Source organism: Budorcas taxicolor, chromosome 23 (assembly GCF_023091745.1).
Source record: "Budorcas taxicolor isolate Tak-1 chromosome 23, Takin1.1, whole genome shotgun sequence".
NCBI classification, from domain to species: domain Eukaryota; kingdom Metazoa; phylum Chordata; class Mammalia; order Artiodactyla; family Bovidae; genus Budorcas; species Budorcas taxicolor.
Genome location: NC_068932.1, coordinates 18,398,659 through 18,413,258, shown reverse-complemented (window position 1 = coordinate 18,413,258; position 14,600 = coordinate 18,398,659). Strand labels below are relative to the sequence as shown.

The following is a 14,600-nucleotide window of genomic DNA, read 5'->3' as shown; positions in this document are numbered from 1 at the left end:
AGTTATGATACGGGTACCCAGGGTATAACTGCTAGGATTCAAATAGAAGCTGCAGCACTTTCGTGGAAAGGGTCTTAACCTCCCTGAGCCTCAGCTTCGTCGTCTGTAAAATGGAGGTAATTATGTCCACCTCCAGGGGCTGATGGGGAAATTGAAGACAGTGAGGTCAAACCCACAGTAGGGTGCCTAACACACATGGAGATTACCACGCACAGAGGACTGGTTCCGGGGAGGGATGGTTCCTGGAGCTGCCGTGAGCGCTCATGAAAGGAAGTGCTCAGGCCATTTAACAGTCTATTTAGTCTATCTGGGGGGAACAGAACACACTGACTAAGCAAAAAATCCAATGCCATGTGCCATATCCCGCAGTACGGAGGCAGACACTGGGAGTATGGGGGGCAGGGAGAGATGAAAGGAGGGGAAAACCCATGAAGGCTGTTGCAAAGTGCTCTTTCTGGCATACTCAGGATACGCAGTGCAAGAACTGGCAGAAGCGGACTGTTTGAGAGTCATGGGCGGAAGTGATGTCAGTAAACCAGCTATACCTGTTTAGGGCTTCGTGAGCCCTCAGTTGAAACTGACGGTGAGGCAGGTGTCGCATGGAAGGAAGGCAGGGCTGAGCACTGAAAACACAAGTCTGGCATCTGAATCCCTTCACGTTTCACCATGTGACCCTGGGCATGACAGTTAATGCCATGGAGCCACTCCCCTAATACGAGGACAGTGTCACTCCCGGCGAATTACCAGGAGGACTGGAGATGTGCATGAAGCACCTACTGTGGTGCTTGCCGCGCAGCTGGCGCTCGATAAACAGCAGGGTATAATAACTACAGAACAGCTGCTTTTGAAGCCAGTTGCAGGGGGGTGTTTACCAAATGTGGAAAAGTGGGCCTGCTGTGGATGCCTATCACCACCTTCTTGGAAATTCATGGAGGAGGTGCCAGGGTCCCGGAAGTAAGCCCCAGTGGACCCAGACAGGTTCTGCCAAGCTGAAGCTGGGTCACAGCACCTGAGGGCACTCCTGAGCCTTGACGCACCTGGCAACAAGTTCCTATCTGTTCCAGAGAGGCCAGAAAAGTAGCCACTGGTTGTTGCTGGAATTAGCAAGAGTATGCTGGAAGCTGCAAGAGATCTGTAACTTACAAGAGTGGAAGTCCTTGGGTTTCCGTGAATGCTTCACATTTTTAAAAAATGAGGCTAGATTCAAGGCTGCCTCTATAATAATCACTCTTGTGCAACTTGCTTCCGATTTTGCTTTCCTGAATGAGTGAGTGGAGTTATAAGAATGGTAAATAGGCAGGGTACACAGCAGAAGGTAGGTTTTGTATATGAGCTTCACTGGCCATATATCTCAACTGGTGGAGGGAGAAGAAGACTGGGGACAGCTGGCTTAAACACAGTGCCAAGCATGGTGATAGTAATAAAATAACAACTACCATTAACTGAATATTTTAACATGTCCCAGCTACCACTCTCAGGGTTTTTATGTGTTTTAACTCATTTGATCCTCATGACAGTCCTGTGGAATAGGTACTGTTATCTCCATTTGACAGATGAGAAAGGTAAGGCTCCCAAATCCAAAATAACTTGCCCAGGTTACACAGCTAATGAGCTGGAGGAGCTAGGATAATAGAATGCAAGTGGATACAAAATGAATAAAATATTTGTCACAACTGTGATAATTACCTGTTATCAAAAGAAAATCTCCATCTCATCAATGCCTTCTTTGAAAGATCTCATATTTTGCACATCAAAAGATATTCATGGGGACTTCCCTGGCGGTCCAGTGGCTAAGACTCCACATTCCCAATGCAGGGGACTGGGGTTCAATTCTTGGTCAGGGAACTGGATCCCACATGCTGCAACTAAGACCCAGTACAGCCAAATAAATAGATATTTTAAAAAAAGAAAAGAAATTCATGGTCAGCGCTTGCTATACACTCAGTGCAGAGGAAGGGCCAGAGGGTGCACCAGAATCAGACTTCCCATGTTGGGGTAGAGAAGACTACACTCTGCTCTTCCCAACACTCTGAGCTGAACAAGAGTCAGCAGAATACAAGCCCCCAAAGGAACAATGAACTTGGCCTTGGTTACTGTCATTAATGACCCACTGCCATCATTGGCTAAGCATCTGCTATACATAAGCACAGTGGTCATCACTCCATACACATCATCACCTTTAATCCCTGACTACCTAAGCAGTCTACTCTTTTCCCCATTTCACAGATGCAAAAAACGAGGCTCTGATCTCAGGCTTCCTCACCACAGTGAGACAGCAGAGGAACCACTACCTCCCACGGCTTCTGCCTCTCTGCCATTTATTTGTCAACAACTTTGGATAGCTCTTAACATCCCAAGTCTCCGTAACCTCATCCATAAAGCTGGAAAAATGATTCCTGCTCTGACTACCTAACAGAATTGTTGTGAGGATCAAATGAGACATAACATTTGAGAAAGCACTTTGAAAACGGCAAACTGCTGAACATAGCAAGGGATCATTAGTCTTATTAATTACAAAGAGTAACACCTGATCCAGCAAGCACTTTGCTAAAGTGACTCTCTGCTGCCTCTTTTCCCTTGGGAATTTGGGGATAATTCAGAGCCTGCAGAGCCGGGGCACTCTTTTCTGCAAGTCCTTGGCATCTGGGTGCTGGGAAGTAGAGGTTCCTTCTGAGAGGAGAGGGAGGAAACAACGTTGTTTGCATTCTGCTAATGTTTTTCTCCAGGAACACTACAATGGTTGAGGTTCTACTGCTTCCACTGTCAAAAAACATTCAACGCATTTACTAGGCACCTACTGTGTGCCAAGCACTAGATCCGATGGATGCATGGGGCCCCTCAGGAAATGAAAGGAGGAGGCAAAAGCCATGGGGAGGGAGCAGAGTGACCACAGTCCTGGAGCTCTGCAGACTTCACAGTCCCCTCCCAGATTCCTGTCCCGGTGGGGGCAGGCTGGAGGGGTGGGGTGGCGTGGCAGCACATGGAGTGAGCTCAGGGCACCGAAATTTTCAAGTCAAAGTACTTAAACTGAGTTCCAGTTCTGTGTCTGCTCAGCCTCGTGACCACCAGAAATCAACTTACATTCCTGACTGTGGTGGCTTTCCTTTATGTTGGGTAGGAATGTTCCCATAGGCAAAATGAGAAGAATCAAATGCATGACTGACTGACCCTGCTAAGCAGGGTGCCTGAAAGTGCTCAATAAGAAGCTCTTATTTACAAAACAACACAAAATCTTGCTCCCTTCCTCCCAATCTTGAACTATATAGGGGCTGAAGCTCAGGCTCTCAAATCAGGCCCTGCAGTTTACAAGCTGAATGGCCTTAGGGAGGGGACATTACCTTTCTAAGACTCAATTTCTTCCTCTGTAAAAAGGTGATAGTAGTATCCACCCACAGGAGGGTTGTGAGGATTAACCAACATACTGCACTTGATGCTGCTAGCACATGGTACACACCCAGCAAAGGTGAGCTGTTGCTAATCACCCCTCTCCTTAAAACAACAGAATTTCAAGTCCACAGGCTCACCTCTAAGATCCAGGCTGCCTGGTACGGGCCTGGCTGCCTAGGCTTCAGCTCTAGTGCCAGCCTCCCAGAGGAAACAGGCACCAGTGAAGCGCCATCCCCACCCCCTACTGTCTCCACACCACACCCCACCCTTTTTCCCAACAGGTCCCCCTTTCCCAGGGCAACCAAGGCCACAAGTTGAGGGGCTGTGGCTGGGTAAAGGTGTGGGGACACCTTGAGTTCGGTTCCCCATTCCTGTGGGCTCAGAAAGCAGAGAGATCTTGCCCCCAACAGCTTAGAGAAAAGCACGTGGCCTGGAGCAGCTGACAAACACATCAGGATGCCATGTCTCTAAAAGACCTTCTCCCTTCCACCCATCCCAAGTGCTCCCATCTGAACCACAGTCCTGCATCTCTGCGCAAAAGGGAACACTCCATGAGGAAGACAGCATCAATGTTCTTTGGGAGCCACGTGAATTGTAACAACCCAGAACTGCTTTGCTTAATCGGAAGCCACTATTCACCTATCCCAGCCACTGACCACATTATTAGAAACCCAAAAGCAAGTGACATTCTGAGTGACCAGAAAAGATGTCACAAAATCTACCCACCCAAGCTCCTGGACTTCCCTCTCTGGAGGGGCCCTCAGGCTTCTCTTTGAGCCCGTCTACTATGGGGCTTTCCAGATGGCTCAGATGGTAAAGAATCTGCCAGGTTTGATCCCCGCGTTGGGAAGATTCCCCCAGAGAAGGGAAAGACAGCCCACTCCAGTATTCTTGCCTGGAGAATTCCTTAGACAAAGAAGCCTGGTGGGCTACAGTCTGTGGGGTTGCAAACAGTTGGACACGACTGAGCGACTGACACTGACTAACTCTCTGCGTACAGTTCTAACCATCTCTGCCCTCTGTTTCCCCAGGAAGCCAGAGGGGCTGCTATGTGAGCCTGGGAGACGCTATCTCAAGAAGTGACCACTACGCGGAGACGCCACTGCACACCCACTGGGACGGTGACTACTAAAAAGATGGAAAATAACAAGTATTGGTGAGCATGGGGAGAACTTGCAATCTCTGTGGGAATCTTGGTGGGAATATAAACTGATGCAGTGGCTCAGCAAAACAGGACAGCAGTTCCTCAAAAAACTAAACATGGAGTTAACATTCAATCCAGCAGTTCCACTTCTAGATATTACACAAGAAAACTGACAGTATCGAACAGATACTTGTACAACCCATGTTCACAGGAGCATTATTCCCAACAGTCAAAAGGCAGAAACAGCCCAAGTGTCCATCAGCAGACAACAGATAAGGAAAATGCGGCATAGACATACAGTGGAGTTCAGCCCTAAAAAGCAGTGGAAGTACAATGTGGATAAACCTTGAAGGTATAACGCGGAGTGACACAAAAGGAGTAACAGTGAATGATTCCACTTCTAAGTTGTACCCAGAGCTGTGAAATTTCATAGAGGCAGAAAGCAGAATGGTGATTGCCAGGGGCTGGGGAAGGGGTGAATGGTGAGTCTGTGTTTGACGGGTACAGATTTTCAGCTGGGGAAGATGAAAAAGTTGTGAAGATGGATGGTGGTGAAGGCTGTACCGTAATGCCAAGTGCTTAACGCTATAGAACTGTACACTTAAAAGTTGTTACAACGGGATATTTTATGTTGCGTATATTTAACCACAATCTATTTTACTGTGGGCGGGGTGGAGGAGGAGAAGTGACACTGATTACCAGGGAGAAGACAGAGCAACAGTTTTGGACGGGAACATGAACCCCAAAAGCACAGCAGCTGGGAACCACCATATCGTTTGGGGCCCACTGCCCTATCGTCTCAGAAACCTGGGGGCCGCGCACTGTCATGAACACAGCAACTGATCTGCAGGACTCACTCTTCTCCTTCAGAGCCCAGAACAGGATTCAGGAGCCTCCCCACACCAACAGTGCTTGGGCCCTTGAGGCAGACCACTGTGTAAGGGGCTCTCCCTTGTCAATCTACCTTCCACTCGCCACCAGTTCACCCCTATCTTCTTTCAGAGATAAAGGCTCTTCAGAGAAAGAGGCTTTTGTGGTCCCTCCCTTCTACCAAGCAGGTGCTTTGTACATACAGGTATGCACCCTACTCCCCTGAGTTGCAAAGAGGAGGTTATTCATGCTCAGCATACTTTGCTTAGAAGGGTATCATCCGTTTCAGAAAGATTCCCATCCAAAAATAGTTTTTAAACATTTCTTTTATAGTTTTGCTCTTTAAAAAAGAGTAAGCTTCAGTGATCTGGGGAAAATCACTGGCTATGGTTTTTGTGTGTAAAAATCCTATAGCTTTGAATAATAGGAACTTCATACATTCACAAAGTCTCTTTTCATACAGGATCTCACTTGATTCTTACAATGTCTCTGGGAGCTGAGCAGGGCAGCAGTTATCCCATGGTACAAATGAGGAAACTGAGGCTCAAACAGATCAAGAGGCCTTTCCAAAGCAGCACACACAGCTAGGAAGGAGCAGAGAACTAAGACCTCATTTCCCTTGGATGCCAGATGACACTCTGGATTAGAACCTCACATTTGAGCAGACCATTTAGCCATGAAAGTAATTTTAAAAACAATGTTTGATTGTTTGATCCCCACAGCATCTCTGAAATAAACTGGAAATATCATTTTTTTTTTTAACAGATGATCAACTGAGCAAAAAACAAATGACTTGCCCAAGTGCACCATTCAAGAAAGTGGCAAAGACACTATAGCCCCTCCCATTGAATGCACTTGACCTTGACCACTTCCCTTACAAACTTAACCTTGCCCACAATCCACAATTTCTCTTTTTTTTTTTTGGCCATGCCACACTTAGCATGTGGCATCTTAGTTTCCGGACCAGGGATCAAACCCACGCCACCTGCAGTGGAAGCTCAGAGTCGCCAGATGGCCAGGGAAGTCCCCTGTCCACAATTTCTTGACCTTTGCATACTCAAAACTTCAAGGAGCCCATGCAGTTTTTATATAGGTTGCACCATATTTCTGTGAACTTGGCAGGGAGTAGACATACCTTTATTCTCTTTTTAATGGCTGGGGAAAAGAAAAAAGGTTAAAGAAATCTTTAAGTTCCTTTTCAGCTCTAAAATTTTATGATTCTAAAAATTCCCCAGCAAGTCAATTCAATGTGTAGAGAGGCCTGGAATCCACTTCACCCGCCTTCTGGCCTCACACTCTATCAGACCTCCCCATGTCCACCCTTGAGTTAATGGCCGCAAAAAACGTGTGCCTCAGAGAAGAGCCCACTCCTACATAGATGCGCACACAAAATGACAGGAAAGTGTTACTGCTTGGCTGGGACTGTGGTAAGTGGCTTCATCCTGTCCTCCTCCTTCAGCCCCAGGATCTCCTTGCAAGAGGCCCCCAAACAGTGGGGAATTATATCCTAGGTATCTGAGAGCTTCTCCAGGCCTGGGTCAAGACAGAAGCCAGTCCCAGGAACAGAATACCACTTTGAGGCTGCAGTTAAATCTGTTCATTAGGATACACCCATCTACCTAACACCCACCTAAGATGAGACAGCAATCAGGACTGCTCCCTCCTGCTCTTCCACAGACCTTACAAGTCTGTTCTACACACTAACTTCATCCAATAAATATTTATTAGGTACCTACTCCATGACAGGCATGGATCTAGGTGCCATAGAACAAATAAGAATCTCGGATTGCACAGAGTAGGGGAGATAGCCAATGTCAGGTGGCGGGAAGTGACAGGGAGAAAAATAAAATAGGGAAAAGGTGGAGATAATGCTGAGAGCAGGCAGTGGAGGGAAGGGGATCAATTTTAAAAAGGATGGCCTGGGAGGGCGTGACTGATGAGACGTGGCGAGTCTTGGAGGGGGAGAGGGGGAAACCCATTTAGCTATTAGAGGGTGGCAGGGGAATGAAGAGCCAGAGAAGGCTGAGGAAAGGCAAGGTGGTGAACATCCTCTCATGCCTTGGAGGCCAACACAAGGACTCAGGATGAGATGGGGAACAAAGGAGTAACAGAATCTGACTTACAGTTTGCAGCATCTCTCTGGCTGCTATGATGAAAATAGTCTGTCGGGAGACAAGGGAGGAAGCAGGGAGGTCAGTTAAAAGGCCGATGGGTAGCTTAGACCAGGATGAAAGTAGTAATGATGGTGAGAGTCAAGTGCTGGATATATTTAAGGTGAAGTCAACAGGATTTATTGATTAAATGGATGTGGGATTGAGAGAAAGGGAGGAGCCAGGGATGATGATAGAATTTTGGGGGGTCTGAGCAACTGGAAGAATGAAATCATCATCAGCTGAGATGGTAAAGACTGGGAGAATGGGGGCAGGCGGTGAGGGTGGGAGGGTTCATTCTGTTTTGGACACATTAAACTGAGAAGACTTTTAGACATAAGATGTGTTGAGTAGGCAGCAGAATATACATGGCTGGAGTTAGACCAAATGGGTTGAAATGATATATGTGGGAATCACCAGCACATATAATAATACATAATTGTATGTATTATCATACAGGATCTCCATGTATGGTCAGATTGTTTACTCTCTGCCCCCCCCCCACCCCAAACTATAAGCTCCATGAGGCCAAGGACCATGTCAGTTCACACCCAGCAAGGTACCTGGCACTCGGTAAATATTTACTGAGCAAATGGAGAAGTTGCCCAATTACTCCCTTAAGAATAGTCACAGCAGCCCACACAACGAGAAGTACACTCTCTTGTAAGCACAGCGCCAAGCCCAGCCAGCCCAAAACAGGGCCTTGGGTCTGTCCACCCCGAGCTTGAGATTCCAGAATGTAAGTGGATATGCTTGGCACATCACAGATATCTGGGTTTCAGCCTTGCCACATTCTCAAAGGGTGGAGCTGGGCAAGAGACCTGCCTGTTCTACCACATCGACTTCTCCCTGGGATGGGCAGGGGAGGGGCTCCCTCGCCCACTAACAGGCAGAGAGATTGCATCTATCCAGGGCACAAGCACAGGCTGATGAGAGCCCCCCAGAGGGGTCATTCCCCTCCTTCATGTATTCTCCGAAGTTTGAAAAGACCACTCAGCACCTGAAGGCGAGAACACAGACCTTCTGGGAACCTATTGCAAGTAATAGGTGAGAGAAAAAAAAAAAGTGACAACCCCAAATCTTGATGAGATGAGAGCACTGCCTAATCCCTCTAGCTAAAGCAAGACTCCCTGACCATGGGCATCGTGTCTCTGCTTCACCCACCAAATGACCAGGAAGAGATAACTATGGCCAATGAGTGACATAACCAGGCCTAAGATTTCAGCTCATTAACTTCCCAGTTTAGAATCGCTACCTTTGTGGAGATGATTAAAAACAGCTCTGTAGTCCCCTCCCTTTCTGATATAATGCAAGTACAACCCTAAGATGGTTGATGACTCGCTCAGGGTTACCCAGCTACAGGCCCAGGACTAGAAGGAGGGTTTTAGCCTTCTGTTGAGAGCTTCTTCAATGACAAAGGAGGGGTAAGAGTTACAGTGAGAGTTTTAGGCATTAGTCTTATAACATAAAATTATGTCCTAGTCAACACGGAAACTACAGGTGTCATAGGAAACACCAGGTACACGCTGTGAAGTTAAGAATGGTTCCTTCGCTTGTACCAAATTTGTCATCCTCCAGGGTTCTGCTTGGCTTTGGACTTCACGAATAAAGCTGTTCACAGCAGGACCCACAAAAGTAAAATAAATATACACCAGCAGATTTTCTTTTTTTAATGCAGATATATACCTCAGTAAAATGTTAAGATGAAATTTTTATTTATTTATATCTAATTTTGGGGGGCTGAGCTGTGAAGCTCATGGGATCTTAGTTCCCAGAGATTGAACCTGAGTCACAGCAGTGAACGTGCTGAGTTCTAACCACTGGATCACCAGGGAATTCCCGTGCAAGTTTTTAAAATCAACAAAAACTGAGTGCTTCCTCTGTACAAGTCATTGTGCTAAGTGCCTAGTGTGTGTGTGTATGACACTATGAATGAGTGAGAGAGGCAAACACACACACATACAAGGTCTTGAAGGCTTGTAGTGCCGTTGCTAATAGAAGACTATAACATCAAAGAACTGTCTAATAATATGGAGTGGATCACTGTTAAGTAAGTGGCATAAGGCAACTCAGAAACAGCAACTCTATCTGCTGGGGGATCTGGGGGATTTGACAGGCAAGGTGCTTCTAGAAAGATAAGGGATTGGAGGTGGACCTTGAAGACAAGAAAGGCTCTTGATAAGAAAGGGGAAAGGGCATGAGCAAACACAGGTGACCTTAATGTCAAAGAAGAGAAAGAAATTGTGTCATAAAAGGAAGGACTGGACCAGACCTGAACAGCCTTGGAAGTTAAAGTTCTTGCAGGAGTGGGAGGTGCAGAAAGATTTCTGAACATAGAACCTCAGGGACTGGAATAGGTGAATTTCACAGACGTTTTCTGGGATACCAGCATGTGTAGGCATTGGATGAATGACTGAAGATGTACTTGTCTCTGCTGGGAAACTAACTTCAGCCTGGGAGATGAGCTGGCTTTGAGGTAACAAGGAGCGGGTCTGTAAGACCTGCTGAGTGAAGAACTAGCAGGTCCCAATGAATGACTCCTCCAGGTCATGGAGGCAAAGAAAGTTAGCAGAGAGGGTTCCTCAAAGTATAAGTTTAGACAGCTGGAAGAATGGAAGCGTATAGGGAAGCTAGTTGAAGGCGGGGAGACACAGAGCTGGTTTAGAAGCATTGACTCTGAAGTTAGTTACATCAGTGTCCAGTACATGAGTCTGGAGTTGGAGAGGCAATAGCTGAAGATAGAGTGTAGGTGTCTTTCCAATGGACAAAGAGTTGTGGGTCTAAGATTTCTCTGGGAGGGAGACGAGAAAAAAAAAAGAATGTAAAACTGAACCTTGGGAATTTCCCAGGTGGTGCAGTGGATAAGAATCTGCCTGCCAATGCAGGGGACATGGGTTCCATCCCTGGTCTGGGAAGAGTCCACATACCTCAGAGCAACTAAGCTCTGCACCACAATTATGGAGCCTGCGCTCTAGAGCCGGTGAGCTGCAACTACTGAAGCTCCTGAGCCCTAGAGCCTGTGCCCCACAACAAGAGAATCCCTTGCAATGGGAAGCCCTCACATCACAAAAGAGTAGCCCCCTACTCCCTGCAACCAGGAAAACCCAGCACAGCAAAAAATAAATAAATACATAAATAAATTAAAAAAAAAAAAAAACAGAACCATGGTGTCCCACACTGGGAGGTGATGGTGGGCCTGAGTGATCAGAGAAAAACCAAAATGCCAAGGAAGGAAAAGTTTTTGCCGGGAGGGTAGTTTCAAAGGGGAGAGGGTTGTCAACAGTAAAAAAAAAAAAAAAAAAACACCCTACTAATCAATTACATACACTGAGCACATAAATAATAAGTATTTGTTGAATAAATGAATGAAAGAAAGCCCTTGGATTTGAGAACCCTCTTTCCACGTCAGAAGAATGGCTTGTGTTGCCCTCAGACAAATGGATTTCAATGCTAAATTTTATGTCATCCTCCCTATAAAAAACATGTTGCTTCTTGCACAAGTCATCCTGTCCAACACACAGACATCCTTTCCCGCTTTCCCCTTGTTTCCCCTCATTTTCATTCCCAGTTTCCGAAACTCAAGCAGCACAAACCTGTGGTGTCAAAGGAGACAGGAAACAGCAAGCAGAGTTTCTACTTCATTAATAACTCTGCCTGTGGCTCCTCTTACATAAAGGGATATGTGGCAACTGAGTAAGAGACTGCGTTCTAATCCCAGCTGCACTACTAACTAGCTGAGTGGCTGAGGACAAGCTGCTCAAATTCTCTGGATCTGGGCTTTTAATATAGCCATGAAGAGGTAGGTCTATCTGGACTCTAGACAAGTTTCGAAGGTCTCCTTGAGCTCTAAAGTGTGCGATTTTATCATTCTCAGAAGGTCCTTGCAACACTCTAAGAAGGAAGTGAAGTGAGTACCTGACCCGGGGAAACGACCGCCAGACCTCTTACCCAGGCGGAGCGCCAGGATAGGAGGAGTGTACCCAGAAAGTGAGAAGGCGCTGCCGGCCCTCGCGGATCACCAGCGAGCAGATCCCATCCCCAAGGTTGGGAAGGATCCCAACAACCCGAGCGCGATTCCCACCCCGCACCCCACCTTTCCTAGACTCCCAGCCGGCCCGGAGGCTCTAAAAAGCCCTGCGGGAAAAATAAAGATTTCTTTCCCAGAGTCCTGCGCTGCTTTTTGCAAGTCGGATTCCAGCAGACATGATCTGCACCCTGATAATGACACAGTCTTTGGAAGGAGAGACTGTGCTCGTCTCGCTCGCTCAGAGTTCTGAGGACGCCTGGGCGCCCGCGCCGTGCCCCGACGTGCGGGCTTCCGACCACGGCCCCGCGGCCAGGCCAGCTGCGCCCCAGCCCGGGGCCCTCCTTCCCTCCGTCGGCCCCTCAGCGGTCTGCAAACATTTCCTGCCCCTGCCCCAACCCCCATCCGGAGCTTCCCAGTTGGAGCGAGTTGGGCTCGCAGACGGGTCAGGGCTCGCGGTTGCCCCAACTCAGCTTCCCCGGCCACGGGGGCTGGGAAGGGCGGGGGGGTCCCGCCTGGCTCGGGAGCAGCCATCGGGGAAACCCAGGCGCCAGGAGCTGCGGGAGGTCCCTCGGGAAGCCCAGGTCTCCCGCAAGGAGGAGGAAAACTAGCTGGGCGCCGACGACCCTGCTCCCTTCCCCGTCTTACCTGCTCGCTTGCGGGGGTGTCCTGGGGCGGTCGGCCTCTCCCGGCGCTGTCTCCCCACGCAGTTGCCCATGCTGGCTCTTCAGCCGGGCCCCATGCACCGGAGGCGGCGGACTGATCGGCTGCTCCGCGCTCCTGCCCCGGACGGCGACGTCCCGGGTCAACGGCTCCTGCTGCCCGGCATCGGACGCTCACCAATCTCCCCCCGGGCGCGCTCTACCCCGGCACCGGCTTCGCCACAAACTTTGCGGGCGAGGGGAGAGAGGGGAGGTGGCCGACTCTCCAGCACAGTCCCAGGTGGCCGGGCCAGGGGGGCCCGCGACGGTGCCCTGGCGAAGACCAGCTCCGCTGGAGGGGCGGAGAGAGGGGGCGGGCACCGCCGCAGCTACTCCCGGCTAGCTCGGGGCTCCCAACTGGGGCCGGCCCCCCGCAGCCTGTCACTCACCTGCCTAACCCCGCCCCAGCCCAGCCCCGCTGCCTGCCGCCGGCTCGCGGTGCCCGCGCCGCCGCCGCCGCCCGCCCCAGGTGCGCATGTGACCGACGGCACCGCCCCCTTGGGCCGGGCCTGGTTTTCTCATTGGTTTCCCCCAGGGTGCGGACCGCCCCCTCGGCCCCACCCAGCCAGGTGCCCGCCCCGCCGCCCGTCTCCCGGGGAGCTGGGCCGGGAATTATTCGCCCTCAATGGCCCCCGGCTGCGTGCCCGGCAGCAGCCTTCCCTTCCCTGAGCCACCGCCCCGACCCCAGACCCCGCCCCTTGGGAGGGACCGTCCCCATCCCTCCCGGGAACTGCCCGGCCTAGAGCCGGCAGACACGTGATCCAGGGGGCGCCCCGCCCCTCAGCCTTCGCCAGGCGATTGGCTCGGGGAGGCGCGTGCGCTGAGAGACCCGGCCGGTGCCACCGCCCACTTCCCCTCCCGCGGTCTCCAGTTCGCGTCATGGCCGCCGCCGCGGCTCTGGAGGCGGTGGCGCCTCTGGGCGCCCTGTGGGGCCTCGTGCAAGACTTCGTCATGGGTCAGCAGGAGGGCCCCGCTGACCAAGTGGCTGCAGGTACGGCAGACGGCGCCGCACGGCTTCCGCTTTGGGACATCCAGGAGGGAGAGGCCTCAGCAGAGGCGCCTGGAGGGAAGGCAGTAAGGGACGGCGGTGACTTTGAGAGATTGGTCCGGGGCTGGTTGTGAGCACCGCATGCTTGAGAGCCATAACAAATTGCGAGTCGCTTGTAGTCTTCCTTAAAACGCCCTTACGCCCCTCGTCTCGGTTTATTGCCACTCTGTGCGCCGGCCGCGGTTAGGAGAATCAGTACGGTTTCAGAGATGAGGAAACTGCTGCCCAGCGAGGGCATGAGACTTTCAGATGAGGCCGGTGGAGGAGCTGGGATTCGGACCCAGGTCCTCCAGTTTAGAACCAGGGGCTCGTGCCGCGAAAGCACGTTGTTTCTATGAAGTTGACGTAAGAAGAAGCATCTTCAGCGGCATCGGCTCGAGTCGCGTGGCATGTTGGGAGTGGCCGGGCGGCCGGATCTCTGACTGGCTGTAGTTGCAGAGAGGAGGAGAGACACCTGTTTAGGAGGAGTTTGAGATGTTCTGCGTATCCCTCTTAAGGCTTACCCTCCGTTTCTTGTTAAAGTTCTTGATTAATTTGCTTTGTGACATTTTAATGTGGTGCAAGTGGTGCTTGTTTTTATCTTTTCCCCAGAACTCCTGTTTCCCGCTTGTGATTAGTTTAGGAATCTCTTAGTTCTGGCAGCTTATCTAAGATTTGAATAAAACAAATTACAGATTTCCTTGGAATTCTGAGACTTCACTCTTTTAGGGGGGGAAAAAAAAACCCTCAGTAGTTATTGAATGTTAGAAGGCCTTCAGACCTGACATTTAAGTAATAGAATACAAAGTAATATTGTCAGTACAGATGACTTTTATTTTTGGAAATTTTGCATGTTTTAGGGAGAAGTAAAGATACATTTCTCTTGAAAACTGAACATAATCACTTTCAGGATGTGTGAAAAATGAACAAAGTGAATTTGTCAGAAGCACAAACCATTGATCCTTAGTGATATCCCACTTTCACTCAATGCTTCCACAGTTATCTAACACATTTTTCAAACATGATGCAAAGTTATATATAAATACAAATTACACTAGGTCTGTGACTGGCAGGGACTTACAGTGTAGTGGGAGAGGCAGTCATGTAAACAGTACAATACACCATGAAGAGGACTGCAGGAGGTATTTGCAGGGTGACATGGAAACATCAAGGCGCAAATGAATCCCTGATGCAGTCATTCCACTAAGCTAAACTTCTTACAGCTTTGTGCACTGTGGTGTGTTGTCAGTGCTTATAATTAACAACTGCACGGTGTTATCAGTGTCATTTCCCCCAA

General features: G+C 49.5%; 2 protein-coding genes across 3 annotated transcripts in view; one reads left to right on the top strand and one right to left on the bottom strand.

The window, feature by feature from the left end:
* The window catches only part of UBTD1 (ubiquitin domain containing 1), a 50,984-nt gene extending 38,374 nt beyond the window's left edge, over nucleotides 1-12,610 (bottom strand). The window contains exon 1 of the mRNA XM_052660919.1: nucleotides 12,224-12,610. Within this exon, the coding sequence (XP_052516879.1) occupies nucleotides 12,224-12,293 (70 nt within the window). The 5' untranslated portion in view covers nucleotides 12,294-12,610. The remainder of the gene's footprint in view (nucleotides 1-12,223) is intronic.
* A 535-nt stretch (nucleotides 12,611-13,145) lies between these two features.
* The window catches only part of MMS19 (MMS19 homolog, cytosolic iron-sulfur assembly component), a 34,140-nt gene continuing 32,685 nt past the window's right edge, over nucleotides 13,146-14,600 (top strand). For both annotated transcript variants that reach the window (XM_052661237.1, XM_052661236.1), the window contains exon 1: nucleotides 13,146-13,267. In XM_052661237.1, the coding sequence (XP_052517197.1) occupies nucleotides 13,156-13,267 (112 nt within the window). In that variant the 5' untranslated portion in view covers nucleotides 13,146-13,155. The remainder of the gene's footprint in view (nucleotides 13,268-14,600) is intronic.